This window comes from Hemitrygon akajei, chromosome 2 (genome assembly GCF_048418815.1).
Source record: "Hemitrygon akajei chromosome 2, sHemAka1.3, whole genome shotgun sequence".
NCBI lineage: Eukaryota > Metazoa > Chordata > Chondrichthyes > Myliobatiformes > Dasyatidae > Hemitrygon > Hemitrygon akajei.
Window position 1 is genome coordinate 41,507,827 of NC_133125.1, and position 15,905 is coordinate 41,523,731.

Here is a 15,905-nt window from a genome sequence, read left to right on the forward strand (position 1 = left end):
GAATGACAATTTTCTTTGTTTAATCTTGGCCTTCACTTTATGATTGAGACTTAAGAATTAAACTAGATTTGAAGATAACTGATATCCATATTTTATCTTTAAGAAGAAAGATTTATACTGATAATTCTGTGTATGACCAGTAATATAATTATTCTAATATATGTATATTTTGCATTCCTGAGAGCTATAAATTATATTACGCTCTATTTATTTATCATCTATAGAAGAATTTGTGTGCATTACATCATACAAAGTCTTTAAAGATGAGACAACTTCAATCTCAAAATTTTTCTATTCTTCCAATTTAATGCTAAAATACAGGACTGTTAACTTTTCCAAAAATCCAGCTAGTGATCACTTTAAATATAACCATACTTTCCTTTCAGTCTTCCCCTCTTTTTAGAGCATACTGACATATGAATCCATATTTTACATTGAGATTGCCTGATTTATCATTTTTCTTAGTCTGGCAGTGCCTTCTCCTTTCAATGAGGTTTCTCAATGCAATGCTTTGAGATAGCAATCACTTGCATGCTCACCTTTGAACACCGTAGGGTCTTTCTATGAGAGGTTCCTTGAATGGAGGTGGAATATGGCCAAAATAATCAGGATAAGCCACTTCACCATATTCGGGAACAGATTTAGTCTTTTTAACAATTTCAATATAAAGATCAGGGTCATGAAGTGGTTGCAAGACCCCTGGCTCCGGTAATTCTGAAAATCCTGGTTCTTCAGAACTTAAAGAGGAGTCATCCTCGGCATCAGTGTCAAAGCCAGAACAGCACAATTGACCTAGCTGGGTACCAACCTGTTGCCAAGATGGAGGCTGACCAAATGATGAAACAAATAAAGACTTTCCACACCCTGAGATCTGCTGACAAGTTTTGCTGCAAGTTTCTCCCAGGGTCAAAAATCTGGGTTTGTTCTCAAGTCCACTCTCACACCCAGGTTTGCAACATTTAACATTTTCAGAAGCATTATTACAGTGCAGTGACATACTGTTGAAGCCTTTGGTAATCTCATGGTTTAGGCATTCCGCAGGTGGATGCCCATTTTGTTTAGAATACTGACAGTTGACATTGTTTTTGCTTTTCTCTGTACTGTGCTGATCCATGTGTGTTACAGGTTTATGATCCTGTCCAGCTCCTTGATATACTTTAGGTAGAAAGTGCTGGTTTTGTTTAATATCACTTTCTTTAACACTTGCTCTAACTGTATTACTATTTGATGATGGCTCCTCGGCTGTGGGCACAATAATGGGTCCTGTCCGCTTAACATCAATTGTTGATTGATTGATGTTGCTTTTTTCAGCAAAATTATATGCCTAAAACAAAAAATAAATAAAAATTAATATTCATTCAACTGAATTGGAGAATTGTTTCATATAAAATTTGTAGACCATAAAACTGGGTAAAACTAAGGTAAGTCATGACTGAACATGCCTCTATTTAAATCTATTTTTAATTGTATATATATTCCACAAGTTAACAGTAATGCCAACTTTTCTTTGATCTACCTGAAACATTGGTGGAGTAAACTATAATATTTGGTTTAATGGAAAGCAAGAATGTGGATTTCTCCAGACTCTATAAAATCCCCTGACCATCAGGTAGTTTTGCATCTAACTAACAGTTTTTTAAGATATAGTTTTACATTGCAGCCTATTCCAAAAACTAATCTGTAAAACAAGGTTCTAGAAGGAGCAAATGAAAGAATAACCAGTTTCTGATCAATCCTGTGTTGCAGCTGCTCATATTATAGAAATTTGTCCTTACAGGATCACAAATCACTACACAAAATTTTGAGATAGAGAATAAAATTCACTCTCATTGAAAGTTTGGAAAAAATTAAGTAAATCAACTCAAAAGTTTTTTTTGGGATCACTCTAAAAATAAAACTGGTTAAAGTTGCATTGGTGGCTAGAGTTTGAGGTACAATTTTTGTTCTTTTCAAATAATGTCAAAAGAAATTCACACAGCAGACAGGGCTATAATTTGATAGTACTGAAGGCCTTTAGTACAGGGAAAGCCCTATTAACTGGATATTGTATTACTACACAAAAATGTCTGTCTAGCAATTTCCCATGACATGACTGCACAACTATCAAGAAATGAGAGTTTTCCTATTTCTGAATTCATAAGGGCAAATTTCCATTACTTGGACTGCTGTATTCAGATATAGGGTTGCCTGTAAACTGTTTGACACTGAACAACTTCTCCACTTCCATCCTTCAAATAAAAGCTGTTTCTGCAGTAACCCACGTATGCTTGATTCGTTCAAGAATATATAGAGAATTCTTTATTCCTCTTTCATCTGTTTTCTGCTAAGCTGATAACAGTATTTGTACTACATTCTACTTTTGCCCTAAATCAGAAAATTTCATCAACTTTGCTCCCAGTTTCCACCTTTACCCCATCTTCATGAGGTCCATCACTGAGATTGACTCTTTCTTACCTTGACTACACTAAGTGAATAATCAGCAGCAACACACATTTCAGCTGAGCACAGCACAACGGAAGTGAAAGCATGAGGGAATTTCACCTATTTTCGGCTCAATAATCACTTGATTGTTTAATGTTGAGGACCACAGAAAATAACCTGCTAATTCAATGTTTCAATACATACATTTTATGTCAGAGAAATGTATACAATATACATCCTGAATTTTATTTCGTTGCAATTCTTAATTCATTAGTTTTATCATCCAGTGAAAACAATTCTTAGTTCTTGCCATGGATTTACTTGGCAACCACTACAAAGAATGCTAGACAATAATGGTTCACTAAACTTCAGCTTATGTGAACTAAATAGATGTTAGAGGTAATCAAGCAGTATTGGCAATAATAATGGGTCAAACAGAGTGTTTCGAGTTTTCTCTCTCTCTCTCTCTCAAGGACTTTAAGATCATTTTATTCATTATTATTTGGAAAAAATAATAGAAACACTAGTAGATTAAAAAGGAAACCATTGCTCACATTTTCTGTTCTTTAATAGTCTATAATTATTTTTGGAAATTATTATTTTGTCCTTTCAGATTTTGTTTGACCCTACAGGGTAATATGCAAGAAGCAGATAAGAGAGAACAATAATCAAAGGCACAAGCATATTAAAAAAAAATCCCCCTGGAAGCTAATCATAGATGTCAGTAAAGCCAAACATTAAACTTTACATCAACAATCACTACATCAAAACAAGTCAACAAGAATACCACACAGAACTCTGGACCTATTCACATTACATCACCCAGCCTATACAAGTGAAGTCAACTTTTATTGTCATTTCGACCATAACTGCTGGTACAGTGCATCGTAAAAATGAGACAACGTTTTTCAGGACCATGGTGTTACATGACACAGTACAAAAAACTAGACCAAACTACGTAATAAAAAAAACAGAGAAAGCTACACTAGACTACAGACCTACACTGGACTGCATAAAGTGCACAAAAGCAGTGCAGGCATTACAATAAATAATAAACAGGACAGTAGGGCAAGGTGTCAGTCCAGGCTTCGGGTATTGAGGAGTCTGATAGCTTGGGGGAAGAAACTGTTACATAGTCTGGTCCTGAGAGCCCGAATGCTTCGGAGCCTTTTCCCAGACGGCAGGAGGGAGAAGAGATTGTATGAGGGGTGCATGGGGTCCTTCATAATGCTGTTTCCTTTGCAGATGCAGTGTGTAGTGTAAATGTCCGTGATGGCAGGAAGAGAGACCCTGATGATCTTCTCAGCTGACCTCACTATCCACTGCAGGGTCTTGCGATCCGAGATGGTGCAACTTCCGAACCAGGCAGTGATGCAGCTGCTCAGGATGCTCTCAATACAACCCCTGTGGAATGTGTTGGGATGGGAGATGGACTTTCCTCAGCCTTCGCAAAAAGTAGAGACGCTGCTGGGCTTTCTTTGCTATGGAGCCAGTGTTGAGGGACCAGGTGAGATTCTGTCAGGTGAACACCAAGAAATTTGGTGCTCTTTATGATCTCTACCAAGGAGCCATAGATGTTCAGCGGGGAGTGGTCGCTCCATGCCCTCCTGAAGTCAACAACCATCTCTTTTGTTTTGTTCACATTAAGAGACAGGTTGTTGGCTCTGCACCAGTCTGTTAGCCACTGCACCTCCTCTCTGTAAGCTGACTCGTCGTTATTGCTGATGAGACCCACCACGGTCGTGTCATCGGCGAACTTGATATGGTTCGAGCTGTGTGTTGCAGCACAGTCAAGGGTGAGCAGAGTGAACAGCAGTGGACTGAGCACGCAACCCTGGGGAGCCCCAATGCTCAGTGTGATGGTGTTGGAGATGCTGCTCCCAATCCGGACTGACTGAGGTCTCCCAGTCAGGAAGTCTAGGATCCAGTTGCGGAGGGAGGTGTTCAGGCCCAGTAGGCTCAGCTTTCCAATCAGTTTCTGAGGGATGATTGTGTTGAATGCTGAACTGAAGTCTATGAACAGCATCCGAATGTATGTGTCTTTTTTGTCCAGGTGGGTTAGGGCCAGGTGGAGAATGGTGGCAATGGCGTCATCTGTTGAGCGGTTGGGATGGTACGCAAACTAATTCTGGGCTAAACATAGTCAACATGATTTTAAAATAGAAGTCATACTTTTACTCATTAACTAATGATATGGCTCGTTACCTTAGTTCTCCATTTCAATTCCAGTACCCAAGCATGGACCAAAGCTCCAAAAACACCTGGAACAAGTGGTCCTGAAGGCAGCCACCCAGATCATCATGTAACATAGTATTGATTAAATGGTACTTGATATTACTATTGACACAGGAGATAAACGTAAATGCTGGAAGTCCAGAGAAACTCAAACAAAATGCTGATGGAACTCAGCAGGTCAGGCAGCACGTACGGAGAGGAATAAACAATCAATGTTCGGGCTGAGACCCTTCATCAGGGCTCACTAATAACAACTCATTTCATTACACATAATGGTTGAACTTTGGGATGAAACTGTTTTGCTTTCAATAGACAGGGGACACTGGTACAATTTCACACATTGCTACATAGATTCCAGTATGATAATTCATAGAAACTCTTTAGCTAGGAATCCAACTAGTTTAGGAGCACAGAATGTCATCACGGGAGCTAGGATTTCATGGGGCCATGACTTAATCTATACAGACAGACAGACATACTTTATTGATCCCGAGGGAAATTGGGTTTCGTTACAGCCGCACCAACCAAGAATAGTGAAGAAATATAGCAATGTAAAACCATAAACAATTAAATAATAATAAGTTAATCATGCCAAGAGCAAATAAGTTCAGGACCAGCCTATTGGCTCAGGGTGTCTGACACTCCGAGGAAGGAGTTGTAAAGTTTGATGGCCACAGGTAGGAATGACTTCCTATGACGCTCAGTGTTACATCTCAGTGGAATGCCCACATATTTGAGGATGGCTGGGTTAAATCTATTTTTATTCTGTTGCAGCATTTATAATGGTGGTTCTAACTCATAGGCCTCATGGAACTTGATATAAGTTTGTCATTTTCACTAAATGCTGCAGGTCAGATATGGCAGATATGGGTTAACATCAAGCAAGGAGCATGCTGCAGAACCAAGCAGCACAAATATAACATAATTTTCCCATTATCTAATCCTCGTGCTCATGTCCTCAGTTCCTGAAATGTGTGCCACATACATCTGACTGAAAGTATCAAGCTGCTAAAGTTTACTAAAGACACTTACAAGATCTGCTCAGACAACTGTTTTCAGTCATTTCTGATAGTTTTACGTTCAGCTCCCAACACCAGGAATTAACATCAAGGAAAATGCATCCTCAAAGCAGCGTCATCCTGATCATTTTCATCTCTCTGCCACATCATTCAGTGTAGAATATAATGCACTGCAGCTTTACTCAATAGGTGTAGGTGTCGCTGGCTGCTCTAATGGAAAACAAAGACTGACGCATGCATTGCTGCCTAGTTCTGAAATGTTTAACAGAGAAGTGCCCAAAGCAGAAAGGGTTGTTTTTACCTGAAAGTCCTCCATGAGCTCTGGGAAAAACTGCTTGTATATTTCCAATTCTTCTACTGGCCGCCCTAAATCTTGCACTGGCTTTAACTTGCTAAGGTCAGTTTCAATATCATCGTTCTGGGTAAAAAGTATAAAAAGCATGATTTATTTCTTATATTAATAGAGCTACAAATGTTTCTGCAGTCAAACAATGCTCATTTTTTTAATATCTAACTTAAATACTTTTGCACCTTGTATGCATCCTGTTTAATGTTTCTGGAAATATTTATCAAAATGATTGCTCCCCCCCCCCACATATTCTGAGTCATTAAGTAATATGTTTTATAAGCAGTGCTTAAAGAATGTGATTAAAATCATCCACCAAAATTTAAAATCTCTAGGGAATGTGACCGAAGAATTCAATCTAGAAATTCCATCAAACTATCTTCAAGAGTGCTATCTTGCATTGAAAATAAGCTGCTTCCTTTGGAATAAAGACAGTGACAAAAGTAGAAATTCTGAAAGCTGTAGATTATACTTTAACAAAACAATTCACCAAATGATTTGAAATACAAAAAAAAACTAACTTCATTACAGGTTATACCACGAGAAATGTTAATGGATACAAGTATAATAAGAATTGTAAAATATTCACATATGTCAGAAGAGGTGCATTCAGAACTAGATTTCTGTAAAAAAAAAGTCTGCTTTCACTACCTTCTGTCATTGCAGCTAAAGCTGACAGTGAAATGGGCTTTTCTGATACAAGTACAAGTTAACAACAAAAACGTGTTCTTGTAATACTAAAAATAGATAACTCTCTCTACTATAAATCAAGGGAAAGAGTTAAATGGATGAAAAATTGAAGAACTTATGAACTAACATCCCTACAAAGTATCTTGTCAATACAAAACATTGCTCTGTGAGGTCTAGGTAACATTTTCCATGTTTGCTTAGCACAACCTCTGAACTGAGAAATACAAATGTATATATACATATTATCAACACCTCACAAACATCTCAAACGATTATTTTAAGAAATAATATGTTTCTACATTAATCCCATGCATATTCACAAACCATTAATTTCAATAAAATGTTAAAAAGACAATTTAAAATTTGAGCTGCTTCCTCCTTGATTGTAAGAATCCTTCAATGAAATTGGAAGCTCTATGAGCTTGATGTATGATTTTACATTTGAAATATTTCCCACTTCCATTTATTTAATTCATTATCACCACACATCAGTATGGAAAATTTTATTTTCGCGTCAACTTTCGAATCAGTTCATCTTGTAAAATGTTGCTCGAGTACCTTCTGGTTTTCATTTGCTTCTTCTTCAGTTTCATTGTCTATTTCCACTTCAGTTTCATCAGTATCATCACTTTCATCTAAAACATCATCAACTAAAATAGAAGAATTTTTTTTTAATACATATACTTTCAAATACATTTCCAGTTACTTTTATTTTAGGGCTGAAGAAAGGTGTTGCAAATAGTGAAAACCTACCTTCAGGAGCTAAATTATAGATCTGTGCGACAGGACCACTTATTGGGATCACTGGCAACTGGAACTGGTAAACACTTTTAATAGTTGGAATGGGAAGACGATTTTTAGGGAAACATTTTCTCATAATGAGGCTAGAGATATTGACCAAAGGGTCTAGGGTTCTCACTGAAAGACAATCCTGAAAAACAAAATAATGCATCAGTCAACTCTCTCTTTAAATGTATTATAATCCCAGAGTGCAGTTATTAATTCATAAAACAAAGTGCTAACACATTTGTTTAGTGTGACTGTTAAATGCATTAGTGATAAAAAATAACCTTCAATATGAAACATTTAAATTATAAATTGCTTTACTTTTCAAAAGTTCATGCAGTAAGCCTACGTGCAACACTGGAAAGTAATACCTCAGTGTTACTACAGAAAAAAAAAATCATGATCAAAATAAACTGTCCTTGTCAATATCTAACTCTCCATTGACCGGCAATCTCTTTATCCTACAGAAAATGGATCCCTCACCTTTCATGCACAGACTTACAAGGTACTAATTCAGAAAATGAGGTCGCAGGAATTGGTCAAGTTGCCAGCTTGAAACCAGGGTCCAGAGAGAATTAAGCTCAGCACCCGTTTATTAAAACTGAATAAAAAATAATTGAAGGTAACATACTTTGTTGAAAGGCCAACTTTAGTTGAAAAGCCTGTTAATCTTTACTGATTGGGGACGTTATTTATGAACATTAAGAACATTATTTATGTAAGGTCTCCACCATCCAAGAAATCATGAGGTGGCACAGTAGCATAGTAGTTAGCACAGTACGGGTGCTCTAGGTTCTTTTCCCAACGCTGCCTGCTTGCACGTTCTATACGTGCCTTTGTGGCTTTTCTCTGGTTGCTCCACCCAGAAAAATATACCGTTTGGTAGGTTAATTGGTGACTGTAACTTGTCCCAAGATTAGACTAGCGTTAAATTGGTGGGTTGCTGTGTGGCATGGCTTGAAAGGCCAAAAGGGCCTACTCCACACTGTATCACAATAAATAAATAAATATGCAGGTTTGAGACATTGTGATTTGCTCTTCGGCCATCCTTCGGATTCAAAGATAATTGTTTCAAAAAATGCTTTATATAATTGACAATTTGTTTTTATTTTCTAATCTATGCCCTTTCTACACTAATGTGTCCAAGCAATTTCTATGGTAGTCAATATCCTCCCTTCAATTTCCAAACTCAGGGTCTTCTCTGATATAGAAAATGCTTTTTTCCAATTTAAATATCTGTGCAGTCAATATAAATTGCAAGGAAATGTGTCTCAAATCCTGAATCTTCTTGTACACCTTACATCAGCTCACTGCTTTCTGTTCTACATCCACCTGGATATCTATTCTATTATTTATCTCCCTTAACTCCAATTGCATGCATTCCTCACATAGTACATTATCAAAGGCTTTTTGCAATCTTCAAAAATTTGCATTTGCTGCATTACACAGAAATGAGCAGGATCTATGGAAATGAATAAACAATAGATGTTTCGAGCCGAGAACCTTCTCTGACCCAAAACATTAACTGCTAACTTATTTCCATAGATGCTGTCTGATTTGCTGAGTTTCTCTAGCATTTTGTGTGATTTGGTTTGGTTTTCCAGCATCTGCAGAATTTCTTGTGTTTAATTTACTTCATTATTCTAAATGCTCTCTGTTATTTTTTTAACAAGTTAATGAATTTGGTTCAGTATGACCTTCATATCCATTTTGGTTATTCATTTTTTTTCCCCAAAGTTTCCAAATCACTGCTATTTTTTTTATTTTTGTAGGGATTTTTGTTCTAGAACTAATATTAGACAGACTCACCTTTGGTCATTGGCCATCTTCTTGGAGCACCAGCACAATGTTAGGCATGCAACGCATACAGGTCTAATTTTATTTTCTTTCCAAAATTACATGGAAGATTGCTTTAATATCTACATGCATTAGAAGAGTGCTGGAAATTATGTCACAGATTACTTACTGATGGGTTCTTTAGTCACTAAAGATTTCATTATGGCAGCACGTAAAAGATTTTATGTTCACCATTTAATAAGTTTAAAATTTCTAGACATATTTGATATATGTTTATTACTGTATTTTAAGACCATAAAATCTATGAGCAGAATTCACTGCCTTCCAGATACATCTGTGACTAGTACCTCAGCCAGGCTCTTAGCAATTTCATCCCTAGCCTCCAGCACTTTTCTTGGATATACCTGGTAAAGCCCTGGATATGTGTGTACTTCATATATTTTAAGATGTCAGCACCTCCTCTCTGTACTATAAATTATCCTTAGAACACCATTAACTTTCCTGAGTTTTAATGTATTCAGGTCTTTCTCCACTGTAAGAAAGGAGGAGAAATATTCTTTGAACACCTTGCCCATTTCTTGCAGCTCCGCACATGGATGTCTACATTGGCTTCTCAGGGGCCCTTTCTCTCTGTAGTGACTCCTTTCCCCAGATGAGCTCAATACCTTTTATGCATGCCTTGACATTCTATGACATGACACACGAGCCCACATATTTCCAGTTGACCCTGTAATTTCAGTCTCTAAGGCCGATGCTCGGGCGTCCTTCAAGAGGATGAACCCACAAAAGGTGTCTGGTCCAGACAGCATATCTAGTTGAGTGCTATAGATCTGTGCAAACCAATTGGCTGAGTACTTACAGACGTGCATAATTTCTCGCTCCTGCATTCTAATGTTCCCATCTGCTTCAAAAAGACATCTGAAGTACCAGTGCCCAAGGAAAGTGTGATGATGTTTCTCAATGACCACAGTCCAGCACTGCTAATATCAACCACAACAAAATGCTTTCAGAGTTTTGTTATAGCGCGAATCATGATGGCAACCATAGGTCACACCTGGATTTCTTGTAGGGTTCTGGATCTCAAATGTCTGGTCTTAACTTCCACAGGTCTAACCCTCAGCAGACTGTGAACCTCCTGGTTCATCCGAGGCTTTTGGTTTGGGAAAACCTGGTATGTTCTCAAAGGCACACACTCATCCCTGCAGCTCTTGATGAAGTTGCTGATGGCCATGACATATTCATTCAGATTTCAAGACGAGTTCTTGAAGATGGTCCAGTCCACAATTCAAAGCAGTCTTGCAAGCACTCCTCTGCCTCCCTTGACCGTGCCCTTACTGTCCTCAGCACTGGTGCTGCAATCCTTAGTCTCTGCCTGTATACGTGGAGCAGAAGCACAGCTGGGTGATCAAACCTGCCAAAGTGTGGGCATGGGATGGCATGGTAAGCATCCTCAGTGGTGGTGTAACAGCAACCAAGTGTGTTGGCTCCTCTGGTCAAAGTTCCTTTGATGATCGGGAAGGCATCACAGTGCACTGTCTTGTGACTGTTGATCACAGTGCTTAGCTCCTCCTTATGACAGCTTGGCACTTTCCACGGGTGAAACGTACACTGTTATCAATACGACAGTGGACATTTCCTCAGCACATAGACACTTGACCACCAGATGTTCCAAGTCAAGGGAGCAGGACTGAGTTAGAAATGCCACATCTGTACAGCTCTATGCATTAATCATGAAGCAACCACTGGTGCCTCTGCCTTTACCTGATACTACTGTCAAGTCCAGGAGGTGGGTGGTGAAACCCTTAGGCAGCAGTTCTGTGTCCGGAGTTCAAATTCAGATTTATTTATTTATCAATCAAATGTACATCGAAAGATATAATGAAATGTACCATTTGCATTAATAACCAAGACAACCCAAGGATGTGCTTGGGGCAGCCCACAAGTGTCACCACACATTCACCAGCCAACACAGGATGCCTACAATGCTCAGCAAAACAACACAGAACACAAGCAGCAACTAAACAACAAGAAAATGACCCCTTTTCCTTCCACCCACGCACTGACGCATCCACTCACATACACAGATAGTCCTTTAACCTCAGAACCGGGCTCCAAGCCTCTAGCTTCCAGTGGTCTTACAGACAACAGGCCTCTCAGACTCGTAGTTCTAGGGCTTCCACCACCAGGCTTTGACTTGCGGACTTCCGATCAAACTTGTGTCATGTCCCCCTATTGGCTCTAGTTCAGAGGTGTCGGGGAAACAACATAAAAACAAGTCCACCCTTAGTGTAGTGTGTTGTTCGTGCTGGGGAAAGGACAAGGCAGACGAAGGCAGTCCTACTTGTAGTATAATTACATTATTGGCAGACACACCGTCTTAGTCCATGAGTTAGTATTATTTTTGTTGTAAAGTTGAGACAAGTTTGTTCCTGTGGGTTGGGGTGTTATGTGCATGTTACGCCCATGTGCGATTCCAGTTCTAGCCAATGACAGGACCCCACACTCCAGGCCTTAACACAACAACTCACATACTAGGGGTCATCAGCCCTCATGCCTCCTGCTCACAGGACATCCAATCCCAGGACCCACCAACCTGGTGGGCCAACAGACCTTGAACTCACTGGTGCTTATCCACAATGCCTGAAATCTATGGACGTCTTTTGTCACACATTCTTGTCTAGCCTTTGACAACAGAGCAGAGGCCTCGACTCTGGATGTCCTTCGTCACATCGCTGGGTTTTGAGCACAGAGCAAAGGTCTAGAATCCAGGGATCCTTTGTCACCTGTGGATGTCGTTGGCTGTGATGTCCCTTTGATCTTGTTATGAGGTCTTCCGTTTTATTTTCCTGAGACAGATGGTAGGAAGGGGAGGTTTTAGGACTGTGTTTCAGTTTTACCTGGAGCCTCTCCTGGCAGCCACGTTTCCTGACACAATGGAGAGGATCTCTGAGCTTCCAGCTGCTTTCCTCTCTCCTAGATAGTCTACAGTTCCAGAATCTGTCAGGCCTGACAATTGCTAGCTCTCTTACATGACCTGAAACAATGTTACTTACTGCTGTCTCCGTGACTACAGATTTCAGCTGTAGCAGTTGTAAATGGAAGCATTGATAACTCCCTTGACAGCTGCACACAAGTTCGCCACTCTCCAGCGCTATCTTGTAGACCTTACAGCCCCCTTTGCAGTCCTGTACACTTTATAAACAACCAGAACAGCAATGTCAAGTGTAACTTTGCTGACCAATGGTGGTGATGAGTCAGAGTATGGGAACGAGGTAGGAACTTGATTAAGTGGTGCCACAACAGCCTCTCACTCATTGTCAGTAAAACTAAAGATTTCGAAAAAAAGGAGGGAGAAGATGTGCCAGTCTACATTGTGGGTTACCAGTGGTGGAGAATCAGCAGCTTTAAATTAAAACATCAGATGACCAGTTCTGGGCCCAGAACATTGATGTAAACACAAATAAAGCATGCTAGAGCCTTTACATCTGTAGAAGTTTGTTACTCTCAGAAAGTACTGCTGAAAGTATTCTGACTGACTGTCCCATATTCCGGCATGGCAATTTGTATGTGCAGGGGCATAACAAACTGCAGAGAATAGTGGACTCTGCCCAATATGTTATATGCCAAGCCTTATCCTCCATCATTAGTACCTGCATGTTCTAACAGTGTTCTTTCTCATAAAAATTATTTATAATTTATATTATATTAATTATGTTATATGGAGCAGTGTCTCAGAAAGGCAGCGTCCATTATTAAAGACCCCCATCACCCAGGGCTTGCCCTTTTCTCACTGTTACCATCAGGTAGTTGGTACAGAAGCCTGAAGGCACACACTCAGTGACTCAGGAACAGCTTCTTCCCCTCTGCCATCCGATTCCTAAATGGACATTGAACTCATGAACACTACCTCACTTTTTAACATATTATTTCAGTTTTTGCATGATTTTTAATCGATTCAATATACATACACTGTAATTGATTGATTGATTGATTTATTTCTTCTATATTATGTACTGCATTGTACTGCTGCTGCTGCGAAGTTAACAAATTTCATGCCACATGCCGGTGATAATAAACCTGATTTATGTTTTCCTTGTGAATGCTGCTTATAAGATGCTATGTTTAAAATGAGTCTGCAGATCCGAACCCTGGAACAGCCCAGGGTTGGCTCAAAACCTCGCTTATCAGTTCATCACATCAGCAGACACAGAGGACAGCAGCCGGGGCAGTCTTCATAGCCTCAGCGCCATAGAGATGACCATTACTGAGAACGAGCAAAATCAGCTCTCGTCCCGACCAACACCCTGTCTTTTCAGTCTATGTGGGCCGTATTTAAACTGACCCAACAATGGGACAGGGAAAGGCTCCAGCACCCTGGAGAGAGGAGTGAAGATCATGGAGTACAAGCGAAATCAGCTCTTGCCTCCGATCTGGACTGGCGTTTAAACTGTCTAAACAGCGCATTGTACCTAGCACTTGGACCCAGACACCCAGGCCACGTGCCTGTGATGCTGCCTCATGTAGGTTTTTCATTGCATACATGTACTTGTGCGCAATACAATAAAATCAACTTTGATATACTTAAAAACTCTTTGGATTCTCCCTAATCTTCTCTGCCAAAGCTATCTCATGCTCTCTTTATACCCTCCTGATTTCCTTCTTGAATATACTTATATTATACATGCATACATTAGATTAAAACATGCAAGTATTAAATTAAGCAAAGTAAAATAGACTGAAAAATTAATAATTCTTTCATTTACTGGTTCAAAATATTTTATATAGTACTTTTAAATATTAACTTTAAATAGCTGGTGATTGTAATGACAACCATTTAAAATGCAACATAAACTCTTGTATTCAAAGACTTATTAAGTGAGATGCTATCTACTTTTCATCACAGCACTCTAAGGTTTGCATTAGCTCATCATCCATCAAGGTACTTACCTGAGACGTATTATACAAGATTTTTATCCCTTCTGCATCTACAAAAGCTTTCCTTCCCAACTTAATACTTGTCACATTTTTGATGCAGGTTAAAATTCCTTTACGAATCAGCATATGCCGATGTCTTGTGTCATGCCTATGCCAATCGATATATATTGTAATAAGAACAGGAAGGTACCCCCTCTCCACTGATCTCCTGGCATTGGTTTCTACAATAATAAAAACACATATTTACAAAATCTTACCTGCAAGTAAGGAAATGCATGAATGCTGTTTCTTAACTATGTGTACTGATTTGTTGTGATTATGCAAAGAGCAGAAAGAAGTACAGAAACCATCTTCTGAAAAAAATGTTGTAACCTTAATTGGAGAGATTTCTCATATTTGGATATTGGGATAGATGAGGTTAAAATTATTTTTAAAGTATATTCTGCAGAAAACTGCATAGTATTTCTCCAAAGGTGCCCCTTTTAAGGTTTACTATTACAAAATCTAACACATGAATCAGTTCTTGATTTATATGGCTTCATAATGCTGTCAACTTAAATTCATATAGCAGTTTTGTGCAGCTACATGTGGTTTGTTTACATGGCAACTGCAAATGTTCCAAACTATTTCATCATCATGTTATTATCTGCAATATCTGAAGTTGGACGATTGCTTATAATTAACAGATGTTTTAGAACAAGAATTTGCATATTTGGCCAGCTATAAGAGAATGAAATAAACTTGATAAAGGGCCATTACTTCATCCCAATATCAAGCATTAAGGCACTAAATTATCCATGAATACAACTGAAATCAAAGATTTCACTTTAAAGAAAATATCCCACCATAACCTGACCCCCATTAGCAGAATTTTGATGTTGCCCAGGAATGAAACAAATCAAATGCACAATAATTATGAAAGTGGTTGGGATGGGTCAGTCGGATCATGCAAGTGCTGAAGCCAGAATGTGAAGTACATCAGGTGGAATCAGATCAGATGTAGTTGTTACTTAACAGCTTGGAGAAGAAGTCAAAACCGACAGGATCTGGCTTGTTTAGGAGTGTAACCGCAAAGGTGAAAAACAACAGTACATTAGGTCAATGTTTAAAAGGGAGTTTTAGCACTGTAGAATTATGTGCTTGAGATGAAAAGGACAATAAGAGAAATTGTACAATCACACTGTAATCAAAGAAAACACCTATTTTTAACAATTAAATTACATAAGCATCTAAAACACTTACTCGATTTTAACAATGCTGCCAGTGTGTCTAATGCGACCCTGTGGAAATAACAGAGTTGATAAGATGCAACCATTAATAAATTGCTGCAAGAATTAAAGAAAAAAATCCCTTCAAAAACATTCCATTTATGCTAATGAGGAAACAGATACAACAAATTAAAAATATACATTTGTTATTTTACAATAAACTTTAAATCTGCTTCTGTTGATGAATGAAGCTGACAATGTAGTCTATTTGATAGTATAAAAAGCTGAAAATTTGCATGTTGAATTGAATTGGATTAACTTTATTTCTTACATCCTTCACATACATGAGGAGCAAAAATCTTTGTTAGGTCTCCCTCTAAATGTGCAATCATAGTAATTTATAATAAATAGAACAAGTCAAGGTAATATAGAGCACACTCAAGTCAGCATGAGTTAATCAGTCTGATG

General features: G+C 38.6%; 1 protein-coding gene across 9 annotated transcripts in view; it reads right to left on the reverse strand.

The window, feature by feature from the left end:
• The window catches only part of agtpbp1 (ATP/GTP binding carboxypeptidase 1), a 254,072-nt gene that overhangs the window by 101,377 nt on the left and 136,790 nt on the right, over positions 1 to 15,905 (reverse strand). For all 9 annotated transcript variants that reach the window (XM_073071166.1, XM_073071108.1, XM_073071156.1 and 6 more), the window contains 6 exons: positions 15,472 to 15,509; positions 14,242 to 14,450; positions 7,465 to 7,642; positions 7,270 to 7,361; positions 5,977 to 6,093; positions 540 to 1,324 (listed from right to left, as the gene is read on the reverse strand). In XM_073071166.1, coding sequence (XP_072927267.1) covers positions 540 to 1,324; positions 5,977 to 6,093; positions 7,270 to 7,361; positions 7,465 to 7,642; positions 14,242 to 14,450; positions 15,472 to 15,509 — 1,419 coding nt within the window. The remainder of the gene's footprint in view (positions 1 to 539; positions 1,325 to 5,976; positions 6,094 to 7,269; positions 7,362 to 7,464; positions 7,643 to 14,241; positions 14,451 to 15,471; positions 15,510 to 15,905) is intronic.